The following is a 27,893-nucleotide window of genomic DNA, read 5'->3' on the forward strand; positions in this document are numbered from 1 at the left end:
TTTCTAAATACCACTTTATCTATTTTATCAACTCATTTTATATCTCTAAACACCACTTTATCTATTTTACCAACTCATTTCACAACTCGTTTCTATTTTTAGATTCAACCCATTAAAATAATATAAATCAACCATCAAATAATAATATAATATACACTTCACACTTCTCTCTTCTTCTCTCCATCAAACCCACGGCAAGCACCACCAGCAACCCACCAAAGCCATCACCACCACTACCACTGAAAACCACAGAATAAAAAAAAAAAAAAAAAAAAAAAAAAAAAAAAAAAAAAAAAAAAAAAAAAAAAAAAAAAAAAAAAAAAAAAAAAAAAAAAAACCACAACACCAGCCACCACCACCGAATCACAACAACCCACAAATCAATAGCCACCACCACTACAGCATTAACACATCACAAACCCAAAAATTTAGACAAAATTTCCATACCCACAGAACCACAAACAACCGTCAAGATCCACACCCATTGCCATTGCCAAACTCACCACCAAATCACTAGCCACCACCGCCAATTAAACACCACAACCCAAGATTGATCTTTAAAACCCAGAAACATCGATCAAACCCAAGGCCCACGACCCACGCGAGCCACACCGATCTGCCACCACCAAACCCGGCCACTGATTTAACTCCACCGCCTAAACACCACCACTGAACTGGCAATCATCGATTCGGAGAGAGGGTGACTGAGAAGGGGAAAAAAGAATAGAGAAATAGAGAGAGAAGAGTGGGAAATGCAGAAGAGAGAAATAGAGAGAGAAGAGACAAAGATGGAGAAGTGAGACGGAGAGGAGTGAGAGAGAGCAAGAAAGGGAAAAAAGAATAAGGGCAAATTATAACTTATTCACTTGTAGTTTGGCCGAAATTTAAATTGTTTACCTGTGGTTTGAAATTTGATACTTTACTCATCTGAGGTTAGCTCAGTTAGAGTTTCGTAACCCAATTCTGTAAAAAACAAGGTTAAATATACAATTTTGCTTCACTTTTATGCCTCTCTCCTCCAAAAACACAAAAAATATAAAAATACAAAATCAAATAAGATTAAAAACAATCTAGCGAAACACTTGTATCATGAGATTTCAAATTACAAGTAGACAATTTAAATTTTTGTCAAACTTTAGGTGGGTAAAATGTCAAATTTCAAACCATAGGTTGACAATTTAAATTTCGACAAATCCATAAGTGGATAAGTTGTAATTTACCCAAAGAATAATGAGATTAGGGAGAGTCAGTGGAGAGAGAAAAAGGAGTTAATAAAATAATAATATTTTTTTATACAACATGTGAATAGTGAGGTTGCATATATGCAACCTCACTATAGCATGGTGGGAAAAAAATTTGGGTTTAGCAACTGGGATGGAGCTTGTTTGTAAGAAATTAGGATGTAAAATAGCAATTGGGGGTGTTTACACCCCAATGCTAGTGCTCTAAGTTTGTGCTCACTTAATAAAGTCTTTTAGATTGTCAAAAAGACACTCACCTGTGGTAGCTTGATTCCTTATGTTCTTTCTTCTTCTTCTTCTTCTTCTTCTTCTTCTTTTTTTTTAATTTTTTTTTTTAATTTTTTAATTTTTTAATTTTTTAATTTTTTTTATTTAAATTTTTTTATGGATATTAATCTCACATTAACTACCCACTGTTATTAGAGTATTTTTTAGGTTTAATTACCATTTTGGTAGCTTTTACCCTATATGTAAAAATGGTGCTAACGGTTTAAATGTATCTTAGTCCTCAACATTTTAATATTATGCCAAAATAGTTCATAGTTTTTAATGATAAATTGAGAAAATTGATGTGGCTAATAGTGAAGATAAAAATTTATTTTTTATGCTACCTGAACTTCTACATGGGCTACCATATGTTATTATTCTTCTTAAAATATTAGCATCAGCTGTGCTATGCTGGTCAAAACGTTTCTCTATCGCTAAGAAAGTTAGAGCTCTAACTTCTTTTAGGCTATAAAATTGTGGTCCCTTCTCTTAGAAGGTTTCTTTGTCCTATTGGAATAACAAGTTTTATTCCTTGGGTTTGTTGGTTGTTTTTACAGTCTCTGGAAACAGGAGTGTATTCTCTTCCTTTCCAACATTTTTTTTTCCTTTTCTTTCCTCTCTTGACTTTGTCTCACCATGGAAGATCTGATAAAATATTGGAATCGTCTCTCACTCTTTGATAGAGAAGGTCCAAGTTTTTGTCTCAACAAAAGCTTATGGCCTGTTTGGAAGTTTAGAGAGGGAGGAGAGTAGAGGGGAGTAGTGGGGAGGAGAGTAGAGAGAAATGATTCCCCTTCACCTTGTTTGGATGTTTTAAAAATTAGGATGGAGAAGAGAGAAAATAATTAAAATAGACAAATTTACCCCTATTTGAAAATTGACTTGCAACATTGGTCTATTATTAATTTAGAAAGGGTAAATTGAGAAATTTATCTAGTTAATAATTTATCTACTCTACTCTCCCTCCAAATCTCTCCAATTTTGGGAAATTAAAAATGAAGGGTTAGAAGTGGTTGAAACCTCTCCAAACTCCTCCCCCTCATTCCTTAAAAAACTTTTAAATAAGGTAATTGAATTACTCTCCCTTCCTCTACTCTACTCCCCCTCCTTTTTTTAACTTCCAGACAGGCCATTAGTTCCAAATAATTTCTTATTGCTGCAAAGTTTCTGACAAAGCGGTTGCTCAATATTGATGCTATTGCCAGAACTTTTAACCCACTTTGGTGTTGTCGTAATGGTTTCCGAGTTTAGAATCTTGGTGATCGTAAGTTTCTTTTGTCTTTGAAAGTGAAGATGATGTGGATATAGTTATGAACAGCGAGTCTTGGAGTTTTGACAAACGTCTAGTGATTATACAAAAATAATATAGCAATACTCCCCCTCCTGACTTAGAGTTTGATAGGGTGAATTTTTGGGTCCAGTTACACGATATTCCCATACGAAATATGAACAAAGATGTGGCAGAAGGTATTTGTGAAGTTCTTGGTCCTGTTAGTTAGCCAACTAATAATTCTGTGATTGAGGGTGGAAATTTCATGCATGCCCGTGTATCTTTGGACGCCTCTCTCCCCCTTTGCAGTGGGCGTGTGATTTCTTTAGGGGATGATCATCAACTATGGGTGTCTTTCAAATACAAATGTTTGCCAAACATCTGTTACTGGTGTGGTTGTCTTGATCACGATGACAAGGATTGCGATATTTGGATTGAAAGTGAAGGTACTCTATCAACTGATCTCCAATAGTTTGGTCCCAATATTCGTGCCTCGGCTATTATGGCTTCTCGCAAACAAGTGGTCTCTATGCCAGGGTACTATAAAACTAAGGTTGGCTCTTCGAAGGCAGCTTTTTCTGGTGGAACTAGTGGGCACAAGGCAATGGAACAGGATTCCAGCCTTCCACCCACGGTGGTGTCACTCGAGAAGGAAACTGTTATTTTAGGAAAAGGATGTTAATGTTGATTCAATTGGAAATTCAAAAAATTCACATTCAATTCCTATATTCTCAAGTCAAGGTGCCAGGATGATTTGCTTTCCAAAATAGATGAAGTTGACCATGACTTGTGCCGTTTTGATAAACTTGTTGGCAATATTCTAGGAGAGTAATCAGCTTTTGTTTTGGAATCAAATATTACCTTTGGCCTGGACACTTACGCTAAGGTGGACACTCATGCTGAGGTGGATCCTAACCTGTGTTAGCCCTCACCCTCTACTCCCAAGCCCGATATTAATCCTCCACATCCTTCTTATGTGGTTTGCGATATCATAAACTCCAATGTTCTCCCAAGTCTTCTACCCATAAAAACTTCTTCCACATGGAAATGCCAAAATCGCTTAGGAAGATAATATTCTTTGTGTTAAGCGGCCTTCGGGGTCTGTTGTTGATCATTGTGAGTTACCAAACAAGAAACGCTAGGTTTCCCACAATGATAAGGAAATTTCATGCTCATTGGCCGAAATAAATTCACCTAGCATCAAAATTTCCAAGACCGTGTCACTATTTGGGAGAGACTTGACAGAGCTGTAGCCTGTAGGCACATTTGAGTGGCTGTCAAAATTTCCTGCTACAAAGGTTTGTCGTTTGGAGTGTGGTACGTTGGATCATAAACCAATCATTATTCATCCTTTGGGAATTTTGGAGAGAAAACAAAGGCCATGGAGATTTGAACAAATGTGGTTAAAGGATGAGGGATGTCATGATGTGGTGAAGGCTACATGGACGAGGGCTGTTCGTGGCTCTCCTATGGCAATGGTTGAAGGTAAAATAAATATGTGTCAATTAAAATTGAAGTGGTGGAGTAAGCAACACTTTGGTAACATTACTCGAGCTCTTTTGGAAACGAAATCCCTTCTGAAAAAGGCTGAAGTGGCAGCATGTGGGAATGGTTTTATGGGGAGGTTGTTGGTCTAAAGTTAAAAATTAATGAACTTCTGACGCAAGAGTAAAGAATGTGGCATCAGCGGGCAAAATCTCATTAGATTACTTTGGGAGATAAGAACACCAAATTTTTTCACAGTAGGGCTTCTCAAAGTTACAGGAGAAATAAAATATGTGGTCTTCGAAACAGTATGGGCAAGATATGTATGGGCGATGACAATGTTGTTGCTTTGCTGGTGAATTACTACCAAGAATCATTTTCTTCTTCAACTCTGGGAGACATGGAATCAACTCTGCAGTGGGTGCCCCATGTGGTCACTGATGATATGAACTCCATTCTTATGGGAAATTTCTCAAAGCAAGAAGTAGACTTTGCTCTTAAACAAATGGCGCTTTTAAAAGCCCTGGACATGACGGTATGCTTTCTATTTTTTTTTTCCAACACTACTGGAAAGTCATTGGAAAGGATGTCTCACAAGCAGTTTTATCTTGTCTAAACACGGGTATGATTCCTCCTGATCTTAACCATACTTTTCTTACTTTGATCCTGAAGATAAAAAGCCCGGAATTGGTTATAGAGTTCAGACCCATAGCTTTTTGTAACATTATTTATAAGCTTATTTCAAAGGTGTTAGCAAATAGGCTTAAGAAAATTCTTCCTCATATTATTTTAGAGTCCCAAAGTGCTTTTCAAGCAAATAAAGCTATCTCTGACAATAATCTTATGGCTTTTGAGACTCTCCATCACAAGAAAATTATGAAGTCTGGTAAATCTGAGTTTGTTATTTTGAAATTGGACATGAGCAAAACTTATGACAGAGTTGAATGGAGTTTCTTGCTAAATTCGATGGAAAAAATGGGTTTTCACAGCAGGTGGATTGGCTTAATTTATGAATGTATTAGCACTGTTTCATACTTTATTTTGGTGAATGGGAAACCTCAAGGGAACATTAAACCAACCAGGGGTATTTGTTTGGGAGATCCTCTATTGCCTTATCTATTTCTTCTTTGTTTAGAATGCTTAACTAGTCTTTTGAAACAAATTGAAATTGATAACAAAATCAGAGGTGTGTTTCTATGCAAAAATGGGCCAAGAATCTCAAATCTTTTTTTTTTTTTTTGACAGTTTGTTATCTTACAGGACACAATTGAGTGATATTCAAACTATCCTGGATATTCTTGAGACATATGAAAGAGCTTCAAGGTAACAAATAAACAAGGAGAAGACAACTTTGTTTTTTAGCAAAGCTATTTCATTGGAGCGAAAAAATGAAATAAAAAATTAACTTTAAGTTTCGGAAATAAAGGAGTATGGGAAGTATTTGGGGCTACTTGCTGTGGTGGGAAAAAAATAAAAGAGCTAGACTTAATTACATTAAAGAAAGGGCATGGAATAAACTACAAGAGTGGAAGGAGAAGCTTTTATCTCAAGCGGGTAAAGAGGTTCTACTAAAACCTGTCATTCAATCATTTCCTACATTCACTATGAGTTGTTTTAGTTTGTCAGTGGGACTGTGTAAAGTCATTGAGCGGATGATTAGAAAATTTTGGTGGGGATAGCTGGGGGATTGAAGAAAAATTCATTGGAGTTGGTGGGAAATCTTGTGCCAACCAAAAGCCTATGGGGGTTTGGGTTTTAAAGACCTATGTAAGTTTAGTGACGCAATGTTGGCTAAGCAGGCTAAGCAAGTGTGACGGTTGGTTTATGATTCTGATTCACTCTTCTATAAGGTTTTTAAGGCAAAATAATTTCCAAATTGTTCTATTTGAAACTAAGCAATAATTGAGTTCTTGTGCTTGAAAGAGTATTTTGAAGTCGAGGAAAGTCATCTCTATGGGGGCTAGATGGAGAGTGGGAGATGGTTGACAGTTGGATTCCAGGAAATTTGGGTAGAACGGTTATTTCACCTGCTATTTCTCTGCATAGAAATGCCACTATTTCAGATCTTATTGATTTAGATTCAAAGTGGTAGAAGTCATAACTCTTAGATTCACTCTTCCTCCCTTTCGAAGCTCAAGAAATTAAGGCAATTCCCCTCAGTTCTACTGCACAAGAAGATTTCTTATCTTGGCCGAATAGCCAGGATGGAAATTATACAACAAAATCGGGCTTTCAACTATTATGTTCAAAAGATAATATGATAGCAACTTCGAGATCAAATTTTGATGAGAAGAAGATTTTTTGGACAAGTTTGTGGAAATTAAAAGTTCTAGGAAAAGTTCGTCACTTCACGTGGAAAGCTTGCTCGGATTCTTTACCTACAAAGTAAAATGTAAAAAAACAGATAATTTTAAAGGAAGATGTCTGTCAGCTTTGCCAACATGACTCTCAACAATTTGAAACAACTCTCCATGTGTTGTGGGAATGTGAAGTGATTAGACTGGTGTGGACAAAATACTTTGAGTGGGTTGATGTTGTGAAAGCCTCCTCAGGAAATTATGCAGAAATTTTTTTTTTTTTTTTTTTTTTTTTCGAGAATGAAACTTGTGTAATTTTATTAAGGTAAATGAACTACATCTGAATGTAAAAACGAAACAACATGTGATGGGACATCTTCCATCCATACTTGAAAATCTGGTATGCGTATAGCATGTTTCGCCAGATTATGAGCTACGCTATTACCATTTCTCTTAATGTGAGAGTACGACAAACTTACAAAATTATTTGCAACCAACTTGACATCCTCTACCAATAGACCCAGTGGGGACAAATTATAGTCTTCTGCCTTCAAAGCTTTGATTAGACCAAGCGAGTCCCCTTCGAGTATGTCGTTTTGGAAACCCAGGTCGAATGCAAACTGTAATGCTTTAAGTGTTGCCAATGCTTCTATCTCCTCTGCCTTGTAAGCTTGGTTTAATTTTTCTGCACAAGAGGCCATAACAGCTCCATTATAGTACTGTATTACAGCTCCAACACTCGACGAGTTTGAATTACCGAACACGGTGCCATCGAAATTAATCTTGACAAAACTAGCTTGCGGAGGACTCCACCTTGTTCCTCCGATGCCACTGCTCCCAAGCTGAAATTATGCAGTCCGTGTGGTCACCTGGTATTGCGCCAACATTGTTCTTGCTTGTTTTGCCACTTGATGAAGCGGACTGGATTGAAGGTTCAACCGGACTTTATTCCGCTAACTCCAAACACTCCAAGCCGTAAAATGCAAACAGCTCCAAGGGCATTCCTTTCTCAACCATCCATGACAGCAACTCCTTCACACCTGAGAACCCAACTTCATGCCTGAAACTCCATGGTACCTGATCAGCCCACTCCACATCCAACTCCGGACATGACCACAAAGCATGCTCTGCATCTTCCACATCCAACTTGCATCTTTCACAAATTGGGTCAGCAACTATCTTCCTCTTCATCAGAGCTTGTTTGGTCCGCAATACATTGCGATAAGCTCGACAAATAAAATTTCTAATCTTTGGTGGGACTTGCATCTTCCATATCGCTTTCCAAACCTTCTTATCACAGATTGGTGGGACTTTTGATGAGCTAGTAACTCTAATTCCTTTTTAAGGAATCTATAACTAGACCTGCACGTGTAGTGACCGGCGGTGGAATAAGGCCAATAAAGGGTGTCTTCTGCTACACTTCGACTAAGGGGTATTTTCTTAATCATCTCTGCATCCTTTACCCCAAATAGACCATCTACCAACTCCTCATTCCAGCTTCTTGTGACTAGATCAATAAGTGAATCCACAATGTGATTCTCAAAACTTTCTAAAGGACAATTCAGTAGCCATGGAGGGTGTTTTCTTGGCAGCCAGCGTTGCTGCCAAATGTTAATTTTTTCTCCACTTCCGATCCTCCATATTTTTCCCCTTTGAATAGTGTCTCTCCCTCTAAGGATACTCTTCCATGTGTAAGATCCCATCCTTGAATCAGCAACCTCCATAAGTGAAGAATTTGGAAAAAAATGTGCTTTAAAAACTTTATAGAAGAGTGAAGATGTATTATGCAATAGTCGCCATGCTTGCTTTCTAGGAGAGCATCGTTGAACATAGCAAGATTTCTAAAACTCATACCTCCAATAGTCTTGGATTTTGTCATCTCCTTCCATTTAACCCAATGGATTTTCCTACGGTCACCCCTTTGCCCCCACCAAAACTTCTTAATTAGGGTCTCAATCTCATTGCACAAACCTACCAGCAATTTAAAGCATCCCATAGTATAAGTTGGGATAGCTTGTATAACCACCTTTAAGAGCACTTCCCTTCTAGCTTGAGAAAGTAATTTGGCTTCTCATCCTTGAAGTTTCTGTCATACCTTCTCCTTTATGTAGTTGAAACTTTCTTTTTTCCTTATACAGACTTGGTAAGTTTAATTAAAACCCAACTTCATCTTCTTGACCTTTTCTTTGTTATTTCCTGGCTTTTGTGGAATCAGAGAAATAAAATCCGGGTTGGTGATTCAGTTCCTCTAATGGATAGTATCATTCTTGAGGCAGAAATTTTTTTTGGCTTTGCACAAGAAAAACAATGATACTTGGGTGAAAAAAATTCAAAGGGTCAAAAAAATTTGGAAACCATGAGATGAAAATTGCTATAAAACAAATTTCGATGGTGCTCTATTTGAGAAGGAATGGAAAGCTGGTATTGAAGTTGTGGTTCGTAATCATAGAGGTGAAGTTATGGTCTCTCTCTCTGAAAAATACAAAAACCCTACAGTTGTACTTTAGATTATAAGAGAAGCACCTCATTAAAATATGCTAGTTATGGAAAGCTAGCATATGCAAAAAATATGAAGCACCTCATTTATGCCAATAATATATATAACACATTAAAATAACCTTTAAAAAAACTCCTACAATATAAAAAAGAATAAAAATTTTAGCTTTTTTTACTGTACCGTTGTACTTTAGATTTGTGCTAAAATTTTAGAATTTGACATGTCTGATGTTGTTGGTATTTTGGTATATCATGTGTGAAATGCTAAAACTTTAACATTTTAGCACACATAAAGAGCATTCCCATCAGGTGTGCCAAATGTCAAATATTTGGCATTCGGCACACCAAACACCAAAAAACAAGATTCATGAGGTGTTTCATATGATAAAAGTTTTAGCATTTTTAGCAAACTTGTTAAAGTACAATTGTATTGATAGAATTGTACTATAGTATTTTGTATAATTAAATAACAAATTTTCAATTATCTATTAAATAGCAATTGTACTGTAGCATGAGGGGTTTCAAATTAAATAACAATTTGTACTAGTAGAATTGTACTTTAAAATTGCTATGGTACAATTTTTTATTGCTATGGTACAATAGTTGGGTCTTTTATTAATTATTATTTTAATGTAGTGTAATGTTAAAATATAATATCTGATATATAGCGTATTGTAAAATGATGTGCTAAAATTGATAAAGTAGGTTTTGATGTGGTAAAATGGCATTTGGCATAACACACCTGATGGGAATGTTCTAAGAGAGCATGAGCATCAAGTGTGTCAAATGTTGACATTTGGCACATCAAACACCAAAAAACCTCTCATACGAGGTGTTCTAAATGCCAAAATATTTGGCATACATAAACTATGCAATTTCAAATTTGAAAGCGTATGGATGAAAATGCTATAAATTTATTTATTTATTTATTATAAAATATTTGGCATACATAAACTATGCAATCTCAAATTTGAAAGCGTGTGGATGAAAATGCTATAAATTTATTTATTTATTATTATTTTTATTCACTTCTTTTGCACAACATTCTCTCTCTCTCTCTCTCTCTCTCATGGTCTCACCCTCTCCAGCCGCCATCAATCTCTCCAGCCACTGCCAATCTCGCCCAAGGCCATTGTTGCCCAGCCTTCATCGATCTCGTCAGCCCTTGTCGATCTCGCCCCGAGGCCATGCTAGCCCAGCCTTCACCGATCTCGCCCATAAGATTGTCACACTATCCACCTCGTTAGTCTTCTAATCTTGTTGCTTCAGATCCCCTACCTTCGGACGTCCCCTTCCTCGTTGGTTGTTGATGTGGAATTTTTTTTTTTTTTTTTAGTTGTGGGCTGATTCTAGTGGGTTTCAGTGGTTGAGGGCTAATTTATGGCGATAGTGGGGTTACAATTTGGTGGTGGTGGTGGAGTGTTAGTGACAATGGTGGGTTGTGGATTTTGTATTTATTTTATATTGTAGGAGTTTTTTTTTTTAAAGATTATTTTAATGTATTGTATGGAAAAATAGAATATTTAAGGCGAAACTATAATATTGGTCCTTTAATTTTATCCTGTGTGCATCATTGGTCTCTTAAGTTTGAAGCGAGCACAATTAGTTCCTCAAGTTTTAAAACTAATTAAGTTGTATTGGCTCTTTTACTAATTGCCATTAATGGTATTACTTATGTCAAGGTTTTGAAACCCAGACCGTTCATTGAACCGTAAAAGGAAGAGGTTCAAGGTTTTTGAGGTCGAATCGAGGTCGAACTGGGGTCAAATCGTGATAACGTCATAATTAATTTAATAATTAATTTTTTTTTATATAAAAATATTAAATTAATAAAAAATATTAAATTAACTAAAATAATCCAATTAAATATAAATATCTATATTTCAAATATATATTTTCATATCATAACTTTTGCAAGACAAATAAGAAATATCAAATCCTAAGCATATTTAAATATAATATCTATTTATTTATTTATATATTGATTAGTTAAACTTGTAATAATAATAATAATAATAATTATTATTATTATTATTATTATTATATAAGAATTAGAAAGACACTCAAATAAAATAAAATAAATTATTTAATAATTTTAAATTGAAATAATTATTTAATAATTATTATATACTTAACTGTAAATATTAATTAAAATTAGAGCAATAATAGTACCATAACATTTTATACAAATTTTGCCACAATTTGCCACGTGACGAGATGTGAGTGGTAGAGATGTAAAGCCATAATTTTTTTTTTCATTACTCACACTTTGCCATGCGTCAAATTATAAAAAAAAAAATTGTGTAAAATATTGTGATACTGCATTACTATTAGAGAAATGATATGTCCACAACATTTTCACAACATTTTTACAATAAATCTTAAGTGGCAGATTGTTACTGGTTATTATTATTAGGGCAAAAATGTAATCTTAATGTTAGGTTCAAATTTGAACCAATAACAACTAATCACTTATGATTTGTTGTAAAATTATTGTAAAATTGTTGGGGACCTAGTACCTCTCTTACTCTAAAAAATACTTAAAATATTTAATGCACCATTAATGCAGTTTACATCACGTTGGGTAGCTGAAAAAAATACCTAAATTAATGGCTGAAAATTTTTTGCTTTTATTAAAAAATTAAAACATTTCATCATTTCCAAGTTAGCCACGTGAGGTACAGGGACTTAGGAATTCAAAAGGAGTAAAAAAGTAACAAAATTCTAAAGAAAGAAAGAGAAACACATACCTCAGCGAAAAAGAGGAAATTACAGAGCTCCATCAACGGAAAAATGAAAGAGAAGAAGAAAAAAAGAAGAAGAAAGAAGAAGAAGAAGTAGCAATAGAAGACGAAGATACGTGTTACTGTAATTTGTGTTTTTGATCTGATGTAGTTTGTGTTTACTGTTTATTTGCTGAGCAAGTGTGGAGTTTGCTTTGGCGCAGACCCTGCTTCGTTGTGTTCGTCTCTCTCTCTTTTTTTTTTTGAGGAACTTGTCTTCTTCTTCTTCTTAGGTTCTTTTTTTTTTTCCTTACAAATCCCTTTGTTCAAGATTTGAAATTATCAGATCTCCTTCCGATCTTTGTTCTTCTTTGTGTTCTTTCATTTCTTCTAGATCTAATCATAACTTCATACCGGTGTATTGGCCAAAATTTACCGGAAAAGCTGAAACAAAAAGAAACTGTCCGAACCTTAGAAACTGGTCACGGTTCTCAGGACTGTATGATTCGACCATGGTTTGCACGAGTCCTTGCTTTTTTCCCATAGAGCGGTTCTTGAAGCTAAAAAAACCGCAAAACTAAGAGGTTTGCGGTTTTTTCGGTCGGACCGTACAGTTCGGTCTGGGTTTCAAAACCTTGACTTACGTAGCTAAGGGAAGAATGACTTGGCTTTTTTTTTTTTTTTTTTTTTTTTTTTTTTTTGATGTGGCATGTTTTTAATTAAAAAATTACAAACTAAATATACACATGAGAAACAATATTCACAACCCGGTACCAAATTAAAAAAATTATTATCTACCAATGGTGAAAACCCACCCACGAGAGAGAAGGGGAGAGAGAGAAGAAACCAAGCATTGACCCGCTGCCGGTGGAGACCCATGCCTTAGCCGCCTCCGACAACCGCCGAAGCCCAAAACCAAAATTAAAAAACTCTATAATTTCTTTTTCCCTAGTTTATTTTTCTAATTTTTGCTGAAATTGCAAAAAGAATGTGACATGGATTTCGAAGGGGCAAAAAGGAGGGAAGAAGAAAGCGTAAGTGAAACTCTATATTTTGTTTAATTTCTTTATGTAAAGTTGTGATTTACAACTATATTTTATGTTGGCTTTATTCCATGACAAAAAGTGTTGTAGTTGCTTTAATTTTGTTCCTTGTATTTTGAGGGATTTTATTGTAGTGGATCTAGTATTAAGTTGGTGAAGACTCAAGCTTAATTGAAGAATCAGTGCATTTCGCGACTAGCTCATGAGAAGTTCACGAGAAGGGTTCTCGCGAAAAGGGCATGTGAGAAGCACATGACTGGAAGCTGAAAAGTCGTGCCAGGTTGTCAACTTCCTGCAAGATACCCGTGAGACTCTCTGCCTGAAGGAGTTTTATGTGTGACTTTCTTACCCTTCACCCATACTGTATATACCCTCATTACCCACAAATGTAGAAGAGGCCATTCATAGAGAAAAACCCTAAATAGGTTTTCTACAACACACACACCCATCTTTTAGAGAGAGAACTACCCATCTTTAGTGATAAAGCATTGTAGTTTCTTCTCCTTCTCTCTCCCATCGTCATACCTTGAGATGAGATTTGTACCCAAACACTTATCACACCCTTTTAGAGTGTTCAGTGAGGTTTTGGTGCTGCTGGGAAGTATTGGAAGAAGCCAGGCTTTGGCGGATGCAATCGGGCGTATTGCGAGATTCAGAGAGTTAGACAAGACACGGTTCCAAGAAGCCTTGTTGGAGTAGGAGCTTGGAGGGCTTAGGTGCATCGGGTAGATTAGGCTTGGAGGGTCTCTTGCTAACCTATGTATCCCAACTAATTTTCTAGTGGATCGATTACTGCTTAGAGGGCGGTGGAGAGGTTTTATGCTGAGTACTTTGGTTTCCTCTTCGATAACACATAGGCGTGTTATCTTGTGTTTGCATTCTTCTTCCCTACTCTTTTAGCTTTCATATTACTGCTGTATTATATTGAATATGACTTAGAGTATCCGCTTGCATTTACTCTATTCCGCACTTAGTATAAGTTGAGAAAAATCTATCGAGCCATAATTTTTTAATTTGGGAGTCTAAATAGCTCTTGTGTTTTTAACACATTTTCAAGCATTCACTTTATGTAGAAATTGTTAATACCCAGATATCAAATTAAGTAAAACGCATAAATGAGAATTGAATGAACACAATTTTAAGTCAAAATCAGGAAGATCAATGGTACCTTGTCAAAACAATCCGTGAAAGCCCTGCATAGGAATATTTTAGCAAAAGAAATCTTGGTCACAGGCTTGAGATCTGCCATTGGGTTGCAAAGGCTGTATGGTATATAGACTAAAAGAAAAGCTAGAAAGCAAAAATTTGGTAATGGAGTGGCAAATATTGCAAAAAAGAAAATGTGTAGCATCAATCAGAAAAATAAATTGGGGAAAAAGAAATTATAGAGTTTTTTTTTTTTTTAAATTTTGGTTTTGGGCTTGGGCTGTTGCCGGCGGCGGCTAGGGTATGGGTCTCCACCGGGTGACAGGTTAGTGGTTGGTTTCTTTCCTCTCTCCTCTTCTCTCTCTTGTGGGTGGGTTTTTACAATTGGTAGAAAATAATTTTTTTTAATTTGGTACCGGGTTGTGAATATTGTTCCTCACGTGTAAATTTAGTTTGTAATTTTTTGATTAAAAACATGCCACATCATTAAAAAAAAAATGTAAAGTTATTGTTCTGTTAGCCATATAAGTAACACCATTAATCATAGTTAATAAAAGAATCAATACAACTCAGTTTTAAAACTTGAGGACTAATTGTGCTCGCTTCAAACTTGAGGGACCAATTGCGTACACAGAGTAAACTTGAGAGACCAATATAGTACTTTCCGCCAATATTTTAATATAGGTGAATTGAAAAATGGTGTGTTAAAATTGATAAGGTAGTTTTTTGATGTTTCAAAATGATATTTTTTTAGCACAGCTGATGCTGATGTTGTAAAAAAAGACAAAATCTTCTCCCAACCTGAGTTGTTTGGATACTTTTTTATTGTTGAAAACTGAAATAGTGTCACGGGATCCAATTTTAAAATTATTTTTGCTAAAAAAAATACTTACGAGTATGTGAACCGTATATAGGACCCACTAAAAAGTCAAATGCAAACACTGAAATAATTTCGGTGAAATCCAAACGTAGGCTCAAAGTCCAAGAGGACAATGAGTGCAACCAAAAAAATATAAACATATCACGCCTAGCAAGGTGGGCTCCAGCGAATTTGAGGAAAGTTTGTGAAAATCTCTTTCATCATTAGTTTTTCATTTGCTTTTCGTTCTCTTTGAGGGTGAGGAGCTTGTTGTGTAAAACTTGTTCTCTAAGGCTGTGTTTGTTTTGGATGAAAATCACTTCCGGAAATGCTTTTCCGTAAATGCGGGTGTTTGGTTGCGCATGGAAAATGCATTTTCCGGAAATGCTTTTCAGTTGACCTGTGTTGAGGTGTAAAATGATTTCCGTTTTTATTTTACCTTCAAATATCATTTTCCGAAAAACAGAGAGAGAGCTGAGTGAGAGGGAGATCGCGCCCGCGCGTAGAGAGAGAGAGGAAGAAGAGACCGAACCCAGAAACCGACTCCGACAAACCCAGAAAACCCAAGACCAAGCTCGTTCGTCGAGCAATGCCCAAACCCATTCGTCAAACCCAGAAAACCCATTCGTCAAACCCAGAAAACCCATTCGTCAAACCCAGAAAACCCATTTGATCGCACCATCTTTGACCCTCATCACGTCGATCGCACCATCTCAGACCCTTATCGCGCCGATCGCACCATCTCAGACCCTTATCGCGTCGATCGCACCACCAGCGAGATCGTCGCACCCCAGCACCGATCCACCCAAAACCGATCCTTTTTGTCGCACCCCAAAACCGATTGTCCTCGACCCAGATTCGTTGTCCCCGACCCAGCTTCGTCGTCCCCGACCTAGCTTCGTCGTCCCCATTCATCGAACCCAGTCGCCTCTCTCTCTCTCAATTTGACCAGATTTGATGAATTTTTTTTGTTGGGATTTGTTTCTTTTGTGTTTATTTACTGAGAAATGATATTAATATTTGTTTGGAAGCTAAGAAAATGTGAGAAAATGTGAGAAACATGATAAAAATGGGTTTTCTAGAGCATTTTCAAGAATACAACCAAACACCAGAAAATATTTTCCAAAATATTTTTTGGAATGCAACCAAACACTTGAAAATATTTTCATTTCCCGAAAATAGCATTTCTGGAAAATATCTATTTTTCGGAAAATATTTTATGGGAACCAAACACAGCCTAATTAACAACTTTACTCACAAACACGAAAGCAATGATCTTCTTGTTGGCAGGGTCTATTTTAGATTAGCGACTTCGATGTTAGACGCAGGCTTACGGTCGACAAAAGGAATTTTGGAGTTTAATGCAACTGCTAAATTGAGGCATTTTCTATATTCAAATTTATTTAAATAATGTTTTTTTTAAATCCATTATTCTTATAATTATATTTTTTTAGTGTTTTTGATGAATTTCTTATTCATTTGTGAGTCGTTTTTCTAATATTTTTATAACTTTTTTTTGAAAAATTTCTTATTATTCGTTTGTGAAATCTTCACTTTATTTTTTTTTTTCTATATTATATGTGTTCATTGCTATTAACATATTATTTAAATAATTATTTTCAGACTTGATTAATTTTTTACAAAACTAATATCTTTTTTTTTTTTTTTTTTTTTTTTTTTTTTTTTTTCGGTTAACAACTAGCATATGTATAAAACAACAAAGATAAAAATTTTAATTAAAAGAAATAAGTGAACGGTGGTCCACTTACATTTTGATATTATTTTTTTGGCTAAAACCTAAACTAAATATCTGTTTTCATTTCCCTTAAAAAAAAAAAAAAAAAAACTGTTTTCAAAGCAATAAAAAAAAAAATTGCATTAAAAAAAAAAAAGTAAAGAAAGGAGTGGACAGTGGTCCACCTCCCATTTTTTAAAGCTAAGACCTAAAATCCAATATATATAATATTATATATTAATAAAAAAAAAACCTATATAAATATCTATTTCCAAATTGTGAATGGGAAAGGCCATATTTCTTTTTAAAGAGTGTGGACACATTTTACATGGTTTTCATTTTACTTGCAATAATTACGTGGTTTCATTGACTCATAGACTTTTACTACTGTTAATGATAAAACAAAGTAGAAGTTTACAAGAACAACAACTAGAATGAGTGAGAGAGACTCAGCCAAATATGTGTGGGAGAATAGGTCACAGTGTTTTTTTTTTTTTTTTACTTCTATTTTTTTTATACAAATAATTTATTTTGAGTAATATTATGAACACAACAAAATGTAAGAATAATTATCAACATTTCTAAATTAGCATAGCAAAAAATTAAAATTAGAGATTGTAGTTGGTCCATATGTGAGTTGCCATATGACCACCAGTCCACCACTACCAACCATTTGTGAAGGCCACTAGCAAGAGAATGTTGATGCCATCAATGCTGCTTGTCACCGTCATCAATCACCGCCAAGCTCACACCTAACACCACCACTTCCTTTGTCTTCTTCAAAGCTTGTTCCAGTTTGTCTATTAAAACAAAATATTTTGATATTAATTAATTCTAGTGTACTGTTTTGGAATTGTCCGTAATATATATTTGACACTCATATTTACTTATATATATTTATTTATCATGAATGAAATATAATAAGAATCAAACAAAAGCGACATGCTTTGTTTTTTAAAGGGGTGAAAAAATGAATTTAATCGGAATGACAACCCAGAATTTCAAGAATTGGTTGAAATGACCCTGAACGGACCTAAATTTACGTAACCCGCGGTGGAATAAGGGAGTTTCTCATTCCATTTTGCATACTAGAGCAACATTTTCTAGCCACTCCAACGAGAACAGAACAATATCCATCACATTTGACTAGGTGCGCACTGCCTCCTTGTCTTCTTTTAAGGCATTGTCAAATCCCATAAATGGTTCAAGATGTCAAAAGATTTTGCTAATGGTAATTGTCAGTTGATGGCGCATCGGCAAAAGATCGCAAACACTAATATTAAGGTGGTGGAGGATGGCCGTGATTGGTGGCGTTGATGGCATTGGCGATCTCTTGCTATTGGTGCTGGTGAAGGCTATTGGTGGTAGACCACTGGTGGTGAGAATGTGTTGGTTTTTATTATTATTATTTTTTTATTTTAGGTAGCTGAAATATTAAAAAACATAAAAATAGGATTTAATTAAATATATAGACATATGACACATTTTTACTTGTGGAGTATTAAGAGTAGCATGGAGAGTGACGGAAGATTTGGATTCAATCGTCATGTGTGGCACTGTAAAACTATAGGCTGGTAGGTATACTAAAACTATGTTCCTTCGAGGCAACAACCAACCCAACTGACAAACCGATCAAAAGACGTAATCAATTTTCCTTTCTCTTGTAAACGTTTGTTGTAACAAATTTTTTCTCTTCGAGGACAAAAGATTCAAATTCAAATTATACATGCTTATTTCACATAATCACTAAAGGTAAAATCGTGAAATTGGATGCACACTATCTATGATTACATTTGGAATAGGTTCACTGCTAATTATATATTTCCTTTTATTGTCATGATAGCTTTGTAAATAGCAAATGACAGATATCTAACACAGTAACAATACACGACCATTGCGCACTCAAAACATTCTTAGCCGCGCATTTGAAGCCTAAGGGGATGCTAAGGAGTGCTTTGAGCCGTTGATGCGCGATAATGCTAGGCCATAGTTAGCTTTTTAAGATCTGGATTCCTCAGGAGGCTAACAAGACAGTACATGAGCTTGCCAAGTCGTCTGCTAATGTTTTGGTTAATTACATCTCTTTTTTGCATGAATGTTGTGGTGGGCTAGCCAAGTAAAGTGACGTGTCATGTGAGAAGGGTGTGAATTTTTGGTTGAAAAATTCAGTGACGCTAGCAGACCTCTTAGGTTAGACTAACTTTACAGACGCAACCAATAACACATGTTGACGTGTTCGATTATGAGTGATTGATATTTTTTTTCCAGTTCTCTGAACAAGACCCATTACTTTTAACCTGTCACTTCAATTGAATAACTCAATAAGGTCTGCTCATAGGTGATTATGTTCAACTCTACTTTTTTTCAAAAAGTGTACCTGGCACATGCATGTTGTATTTGTACCTTTGTATGGTGTTTTGACTTTTGATTGAAATTTCCTTCCAAAAAGGGAAAAAAAAAAAGTAGCCTAGGAATCAATTATTGAGAAATGTATTTGATCACACAGTTCTTACGATCTTTCGGTAAAGGTAATGTCCATGTTTAAGAAGTGGAAAGACTTTTGAAGGTGTATATGATTCAAATTCAATCACATTTCACATGAAAAGGCGATATCCCCATTTAAAACGTGTAGGAAATGGGAAACAAAAAAAAAAAAAAAAAACTTAAATTAAATAAAAAAAACTTGAATATATTAAAAAAAAAAAAAACACGAGCAACTATAAAGTTATAAAATTTTCTTTCAAAAATTTTCATATTTTGAAAACATTGGATGATAGCTTTACTATTAATGTTATCAGTTACATGTTTTTTTTTTTCAATATACACAACCAAAAAATTATTAAACTACTAATCTCTCATTCAATTACCAACATATTGCTTAAAGAAGTAATAATATAAACAAAATGCTCTTTTCGAAAAAATGTATCACATATATCCAACAAATTTGACTAAAGACTAAAGCAAAAGTGTGCATTTTTTTTAATAACAAAAATAGAGTTTTTAAAATATATCATTTGAAAACACAATTAAAGTTTGATGTGGGCTTTTAGGCTAATTTTTGTTTGTTTGGGCAACTTTTAGGAAGTGTTACGTTCACAATATTTTCGTAACACTTTCACAACAAAGTTTAGATGGTAAGTATTTAACTAGTTCTAATTTGAATTTACCGTTGAAATTATTTTTTTATTTACTATTAACAACCTGTTACTTAGGATTTGTTATGAAAGTATTGCGAAAATGTTGTGAATATAGCATTTCTCGCAATTTTTTGGTTCAACATTCAACGAACCAAAATTTTGGAGAGGTTGAATTTTATTTTTAATGGGCTCAAATTTTTATTTAGATTTTTTTTTTAATTTTAATTTTAATTTTCCTTCTAGGGTGGCCAATTACCCATTTTAATTTAAAATTCAATTTTTTAAGGTATATATAAATATATATATATATATATATATATATATATATATATAAAACTTTCAGGTAAAGGGTGGTCATGTGACCACCCCGATTAACACTTGGAGCCACCCCTGGGTAAATGTGAAATATGTTATGAGAGAATCATTACAGTTCTACTTACCATAATTATTCTCTCACACTCATTTTTCATGTACACACAATATCTACAAGGAGTAATGCTATAGTTATAAATTATTTTACAATAGTTTTACAAATAGTTGGTGTGTCAAATTTTTATTAGTTCTTATTTGGGTCTACCATTGATATTATTTTTTCACTTATCAATAACCATTAACCACATTAACATTTTGTAAAAAAATTTGTAGTTCTAATATTTTCCCTCCACAATTGTATGCACTTTGATGTATGTACAATTTAAATGCAAAAAAATGTGATGTATACATTTAAATCTTGGAAAGTGAATGTGTCGGTAAGATGTGAAATCAGTTTTGTAAGAATCATTACGCTTTCACTTATGTCATTCTTCATGTATCAAGTTATGATTCGCTTTGGAACTATCATGTTGGTCCCCACAATACATAGCGGTCCTTACTTTTAAACGCAAAAATGAGATGTCCACATTTAAAACATGGAAAACATGTGTATTGTTAAATTAACTGTGTTAGAATCATTACCCTTTTCACTTATGCCATTATTCACTCTTCAAATTATGATTACCTTTTTGGAACCATCCTGTTGGTTCACATAAAACACATAGTGGTCCTTACTCCTTAGGCTCTCTCTTCCTTGATACATCCAAATTTCTACTCTATCCTCGAAATGCTAATCCTCGTAGCGAATTTCTATACTTCTGTTTGAAGGCCACTGAATCAGGATGCTTGCATAAGGAATTTCAAGGTATATAAGTGCATGTTTGACAAATTGACAGGGCCATTGTGTGATGGATCTGAATAAGATGCAACAGCCATGACCATTGCACCGTATATGTAATAACATTTTTGATGATTAAGATTGAAAGTTAAAAAATTACTTTTAATTTTAATATTTAAATCAAAACTAAAATCAAAATAAAAACTTTTAATTTTTAACTTTTTTACCATTTTACCTTATCAATTTATTTTTTCTTCTCTCAATTGCATAGTAGCAATTATACTGAATCTCAATCTATTCCTGTAATGTATAAAAAGTAGATAGTCCGACAACTGATAAAGTTAGTTGCCAATCTAGATATGGGTTGTCAAATTTGTTAAATATACTAGACAATCCTAGGCAAGGCAATAGCATCAATTTGCAGCATGCCTAATATATGATTAAAATAAGAAAATATCATCACGTGCCAAAATGGCCGAAATCGCTCCTATCAGAATCAATTAACTTCACCTGCCAATTACCATGTTTGATAGTTCTTAAACATCCTTTTTGAAATGCTAATATCTTCCACTAATGGCTCATTTACCATGTTTGATAGTCTGTGCTTTTGGAGTCGCCTTACTTCCGATTCGATTCATATGCACCTAACCCCATATTAGGATTTTTTTAATCTTGTGGTAAAAAAAAAGAACCTCACCGGCCAGTTAACCAAACTATCATATCATATTCACACGTCTTTGTTTTCCTTTTAGGGGTTGGTCACTAGGTTGGGTCAGTTCACTTTCCTGGTCTGTTTCACTTATTGCTAAAAACAAAAAGGGTTGAGCTGGATTGCTGGTTGTTACTCTGAAGGTTCCCATCTTCTACTTTTTCTCTAGCTATAAAAAGAAGTGATTCTTTTTGTCTTTCCAATACACAGAGACAGAAAATGGAGGCCAATTATAAAAATGAGGCTGAAGTTGAATCTGTTTACGATCGGCAAAGTGAAGTAAAAGCTTTTGATGATTCAAGAGCTGGTGTCAAGGGACTCATTGATGCCGGGGTGTCAAAAATCCCACGCATGTTTATCAATCAGCAACATGATCTGGATGATAATTCTGGTTGCAGTGACTCTCAGTTCAGTATCCCAATAATCGACCTCAATGGCATCGAAAAGGAGGCAAATATCCGTGCTGAGATTGTTGACAATGTCCGAAATGCATGTGAGAAGTGGGGTTTCTTTCAAGTGACCAATCATGGAATTCCTGCAAGTGTTCTGGATGAAATAATCAATGGCATTAGAAGATTTCATGAGCAGGATACTGAAGTGAAAAAAGAGTTCTACACGCGTGTTCTAAATAAAAAGGTGATATACAATTCCAATTTTGATCTGTTTACTGCAGCTGCAGCTAATTGGAGGGATACCTTTTCTTGTGTTCTAGCTCCTAGCCCTCCTGAGCCAGAAGAATTGCCTGCAATATGCAGGTATGTGTGGTAATACCGTAATACTAGAGTGCAGCTCTAATACGTGCATTAAGAAACAGTAAATTAACTATTTACCATGAGTCTTTTGTTTTTTTTTTGGGAGGAGTTACTAAGATTAAGCTACCTATCTTCCCATAATGGTAATTGACCTCTCCTGCGTGACTTATGTCTGGACTTTTTGTTTCATTTTGTTCACCTCAAAGCTAGACCACATTAGTACATATGAAATAGTTTAGTTTTTAACTATCTCAATAGGCAAAGGCTTACCTTCCTTCTAACACTCTCTCACACAAACAAAGCTTAGCTTTTAACTCACTCACAAATGAAAAGTTTATCTTCTATCTTTCTCTTACATGTAAACAACTTAAGCTTTTAGGATAATTTACCTTTTGATATAAGGCATATAGAGACCACTTAATCCAAAGGTTTAATTTATGGGTTTTGGCCTAATAATCTTATATGCATGGCTCATTTAACGTATTTTAGGGTCTAAGGTGACAACTTTAGTATGGTCTTTTATTAAATTTAATTATTAATTAAATTATTTTTTAATTATTTTTTCATTAAAAAATCTTACTTTTTGAGATGCAAAATTACTACTAATTATATTTTTCTGTTCAAGTTTGTGAACTTTTACTTTTCAATTGGTAATATGGCTAATCACTTCATATTTCTTGTGACATAGTTGATTTTAAATAAAATTTTATCAATTTTAATTTTGAAAACCTCCTTTTTGCAAACTCAACTGTAACATGCATTGTTAATAATATTTATGTAAGCGATACATGCATTAAGAAAAGAATCTATCATTTTAATATAATTTAGTGCGTTAATTGGATTATTTTAACTTATTTGTAAAACTTTTAAAACTTTCAATTCTAAAGAGAAATCTAAACCATCAATATCGGAATAATTATCATGTTTGGGATGGTCACTCTCTCTTGACAATGTTGAATTTTGAGTATTGAATATTGGATTTCAGTAATAAATTTTGTAAAAATAACTATTAATTTTGATAGAGAGAGAAATGAAGAGTTTATGGAAATTTCACGTGTTTAGAAGATTGAAGTTTTTTACATTCTTTAGTCTTGAACCACTGCAAATAAAGTAAAACATATTAAAAGAAGAGTCACGCTAACGAGTATCCTTAGGGCATTGGTCAACAATCAATTTTAGGAAAGTTTTGACACTATTTTTATGGGAAATGAAAAAAGTTGTCGAAACATTAATTAAATTTTTTTTTTTTCCCATAAAAACTTTCTTTAAATGGATTGTTAACCAATACTCTAAGGGCATTTGTTAGCATTTCCCTTAAAAAAATACATAACATTTGAAAAGACAAATTGACAATACATTTTATTGGTTGATAGAAAGGACCTTAAACTATTAGTTTTGGACTAGGTGAGCTTTTTTATTATTATGATTTTTTCTACACTATAAAACAATAGATATAATATAGTCTATCGTATAAAATACCTTTTTCTATTTGGGGCCTTAGTTCATTGCCTAATGGCCTAAGGGTTGAGCCCTCGCTTATATGTATTCTTTGACTTTTTTACTTGTCCTCTTTGTGGGATTCCACTCATGCCTGAATGTTCAACATAGTTAATAATTATAACATTTTAGTTTTGATATATGGTTTTTTCTCTTTTGGGAGCAAAATCATCGTTTTGATATATGGTTTAGTTCCTACTAGAGAACCTGTAGATTTATTTGAATGACAATTATGGCTATACATCACCTGCTATGTTCAATTTTATTTATTTATTTTTTAGCATTTCCAGTATTACATCAGATTCTGCTCCAACATCCAGAATTACCCCAACTTTTAATATCAGCTTAATCAATTTGCAGGGACATTGTAGCTGAATATTCAAAGCATATCATAAGATTGGGGTGTACTTTATTAGAATTAGTATCTGAAGCCCTTGGGCTCAATCCAAACCATCTGAGAGATATGGATTGTGCTGAGGGACTTCTCCTTCTGGGCCACTACTATCCACCATGCCCTGAACCAGAGTTAACATTGGGAGCGACCAAGCATACTGATAGTGACTTCCTCACAATACTCTTACAGGACCAACTGGGTGGCCTCCAAGTACTTCATGAGAACCAATGGATTGATCTTCCCCCCAAACCTGGCCATTTAGTAGTTAACATTGGAGATCTTTTACAGGCAAGTCTGTTAACGTACATATCAAGCTTAATATATTAATTACTTCCTTTGTCCCCAATTGTTGGTCCTTATTAATGCATTCTCTGTCGGGTAAAAATATACAAATTTCAACTCATTAATTAAAAAAAAAAAACATTGACGGTTTAGATAAAGTAAATTGTAAGATAAGAACTTTATTTATTAATTTTGAATAAAGGATTTTACTTTGGGACATCCTAAAATAGAATAGATGATTGTTGTCCTAAAATAGAATAGATGATCAACAATTTGGGAGTGAGTGAGTATTAAAAATACTATTATTATTAATTTATTATTGCTTATTGTTGTCAAAGCCTCTGAATTCAAACTAGAATGCACGAGTAGTTTTTTTCTAGAGTGAAGTAACTTCACAGGATATGGGCTCCCAATTGTGGCGGTGTTGGCTCTGCCAGCACCATTCAATTGCACTAGCTTAAACTGTAAGACATGGAATATTTAATCATTTAAAAATAATTTTAACAATAATCAGTTTTTTTTTTTTTTTTTTTTTTGTTGTTGATGGGAACAATAATCAGGTTTTAATTTTGTAACTTCTAAAAGATTCAATTTCTGACTTACTACTTAGGTTTAAACTTTTAACTTCAAACTTTTTAGTCTTTAGCCACATAATTTTTTCATAGAATTGTCTTTGAAAATTTGTGTTAGGTTGAGCCCAAAAAAGGTGAATACATGAGTAGGTGTGAAAATTTTGGAGATTTTTTTTGTCTGGCAGGACACTAATAAAATGTGCTAATATCTTCGTGTGTTCATGTGTTCTTCGGATGCAGCTCATCTCCAATGACAAGTTCAAAAGTGTTTATCACAGAGTGCTGGTGAAAAATGAGGGCCCAAGAATTTCTGTGGCATGTTTTTTGAGACCACAAGTTCAGATAGGAGATTCCTTGAAAGTTTATGGACCAATCAAAGAGTTGGTACCGGAAGATAGCTCTCCAATCTACAAGGAAACCTCTGTCAAAGACTACCTGCAACACTTCTATAAGAAAGGGCTTGACGGGACCTCTGCACTACCACATTTCAAGTTGTGATGTTAGCCTTTGTACTCATGAAATAGGTGTGAATACAAAACTCATGCTTATGTATTAGCCATGATGGCGATGCATGCCATGGCTATAGAAGGATTTTTCCCTAAGAAGCAGTATGGTTTTTTTTTTTTTTTTTTTTTGAATTATCAAATACTGTCTCAATGAAGTTTATATTTTAATACCAGTAAATTACCCACGATATCTGCGTTATAAATCACCAGTTCACCACTAAGGCACTAACTCTCTTGTCTCTAGAAATTTCTGGAGTTTCTCTCAATTTCTTTCTCTCCGGAATTTGCTTAACACTGTGTTTGGTTGCACATGGAAAGAGGGAAAAGAATGAGGTAAAGGATAGAAGAGAAAATGTTTCTCTCATATATGTTTGCAAACAGGAAAGGAAAGAGAAAAGAAAAAATAAATGGAAATACAAGAATTATTTTTTTACTTTTATACCCTTATGAAGTAGGAGAGACGAACAAAGAGTTAATGGCAAAATTGACATTTTGGGAGCTATTGAAAGTCAAAATTGGCTACTGGCATTTTTAATTGGAGTTTTCTTTCCATTCATCCCAATTTGGGTAGATAAAAAAAAAATGTGGGTCCGAGTGGTTTTCTTCCACTTTTGTATAATTTCATTCTATCAAAGCAACCAAACATAGGAAATACCATATTTTCCTTCCTTTTCCCTTCTCCTCTCTCCAATTCCACCATATCCAAACTGATGATGCCGAAAAATCACTAGTGAGCCACACAGTAGGAGAGAGAAACAAAGAGTTTATGGCAACATTGACATTTTGGGAGCTATTGAAAGTCAAAATTGGCTACTGGCATTTTTAACTAGAGTTTTTTTTCCATTCATCCCAATTTGGGTAGATAAAAAAAAAAGTGGGTTCGAGTGGTTTTCTTCCACTTTTGTATCATTTCTTTCTATCAAAGCAACCAAACATAGGAAATACCATATTTTCCTTCCTTTTCCCTTCTCCTCTCTCCAATTCCACCATATCCAAATTGATGATGCCGAAAAATCACTAGTGAGCCACACAGTCCTTACACACTCGAAACAATATTTGCACAATTAAGAGAGAAGACCTAATAGAGAGCATGGTGTGATGTCAGCCAAATACCCTACGAAGGTCAAGTTAGAACTTTTCACCACTCTAGAATGCTAGAGCTGGGGTAAATTATGTGTACCTGTTTTCTGAGGGTCTTTGGGTTTTTATAGTAGTGTAGAATCAAACTCCTTTACTTGCACAACAAGTCTTTTCTATGTAGGGAAGATCTTCGTTAATGGGTGTATTTTCTAGAATCTTTTTCGTATTAGAATTCTATTCATATTGAGATTCTATGAGTTAGGATTAATCGTGAGACGCAAGTCGTTTCCATTTAGGATTTCTTGAAGACCACATAATGACCAATTCAGCGCCACGTGGCCTTTTGAATGTATTTCTTACATTCACTCGATAGGGCTAGATGGGAACTCAGCATTATAACATTTCAAAATTTGAAGTTGGCTATATCAATGTTTGAGGTTAGCTTTAGTGATACTTACTGAACATGTTATAAGGTTCATCTTGTTCATGGAGTTTTAACACTGACCCTTAACTGTTGCTCCAAATGTGTTTATTTTTTAGGTCTTGCTTTGCTTGGATTTTCAATTATGTCCCATATGTGCATGTTTATTAACATTTTCTGACGTTTTAATGTTTGCCCATTGCCTAGCATATCAACTATCAAGCATGTCTTATGTGTAATAAATTTGAACTTATGTTGGTAATAGCTTGTGTATGGAATATCTATTACTTGTTAAATTGTGCACTTATATTGCTAGTAGCTCTGGTATAAATTGCTTGTAGAATCATGTTGTATTAATGTCCTATTTCATGCAAGTTATGATTCCATGATTCAGGTAAGTTATGATACTACCATTTGTTGAGACTAGGTGTTGGAGCATTTTAATATTAATTAATTAAAATGAATAAATATTACAACAAAGATGTGAGAATGAATATGGAAGATGAGGAGTTAGTGAAAATGTTTAATCCCACATTGAAAAGGAGAGAGATTATTTTATTCCTTTTAATTGTGGTGATTAATGGGCTAACATGAATTGTCTCAAATTTTGGGTTAGATACATGCGCAAGGGGAGGTGAAGGGCGGAGGATCGAAGGTATATATCTTTTAATTAAATCTCCTTAAAGAGAGCACAAGAATCCATCAGAAGTTTCTACCGATGAGATGAGTGAGGAAGAATGTAGTCTCGATCAAGAAAAAATAGATAAGTATACAAAAGATGAATATAATTGTCACTCTTATCTATTGAATTGTCTTGCCGATCATTTCTAT

General features: G+C 34.4%; 1 protein-coding gene across 1 annotated transcript; it reads left to right on the forward strand.

Moving 5' to 3' along the window:
* The first annotated feature begins 21,602 nt into the window (after window positions 1-21,602).
* On the forward strand, window positions 21,603-25,729 carry LOC115994496 (1-aminocyclopropane-1-carboxylate oxidase homolog 1-like). The gene is made up of 3 exons (XM_031118668.1): window positions 21,603-22,313; window positions 24,168-24,489; window positions 25,296-25,729. Exons 1-3 carry the CDS (start codon window positions 21,778-21,780, stop codon window positions 25,551-25,553), a joined length of 1,116 nt encoding a protein of 371 aa, XP_030974528.1. The 5' UTR covers window positions 21,603-21,777; the 3' UTR covers window positions 25,554-25,729.
* The last annotated feature ends 2,164 nt before the right edge of the window (window positions 25,730-27,893 follow it).

The sequence above is a fragment of the Quercus lobata genome, chromosome 6 (genome assembly GCF_001633185.2).
Source record: "Quercus lobata isolate SW786 chromosome 6, ValleyOak3.0 Primary Assembly, whole genome shotgun sequence".
NCBI lineage: Eukaryota > Viridiplantae > Streptophyta > Magnoliopsida > Fagales > Fagaceae > Quercus > Quercus lobata.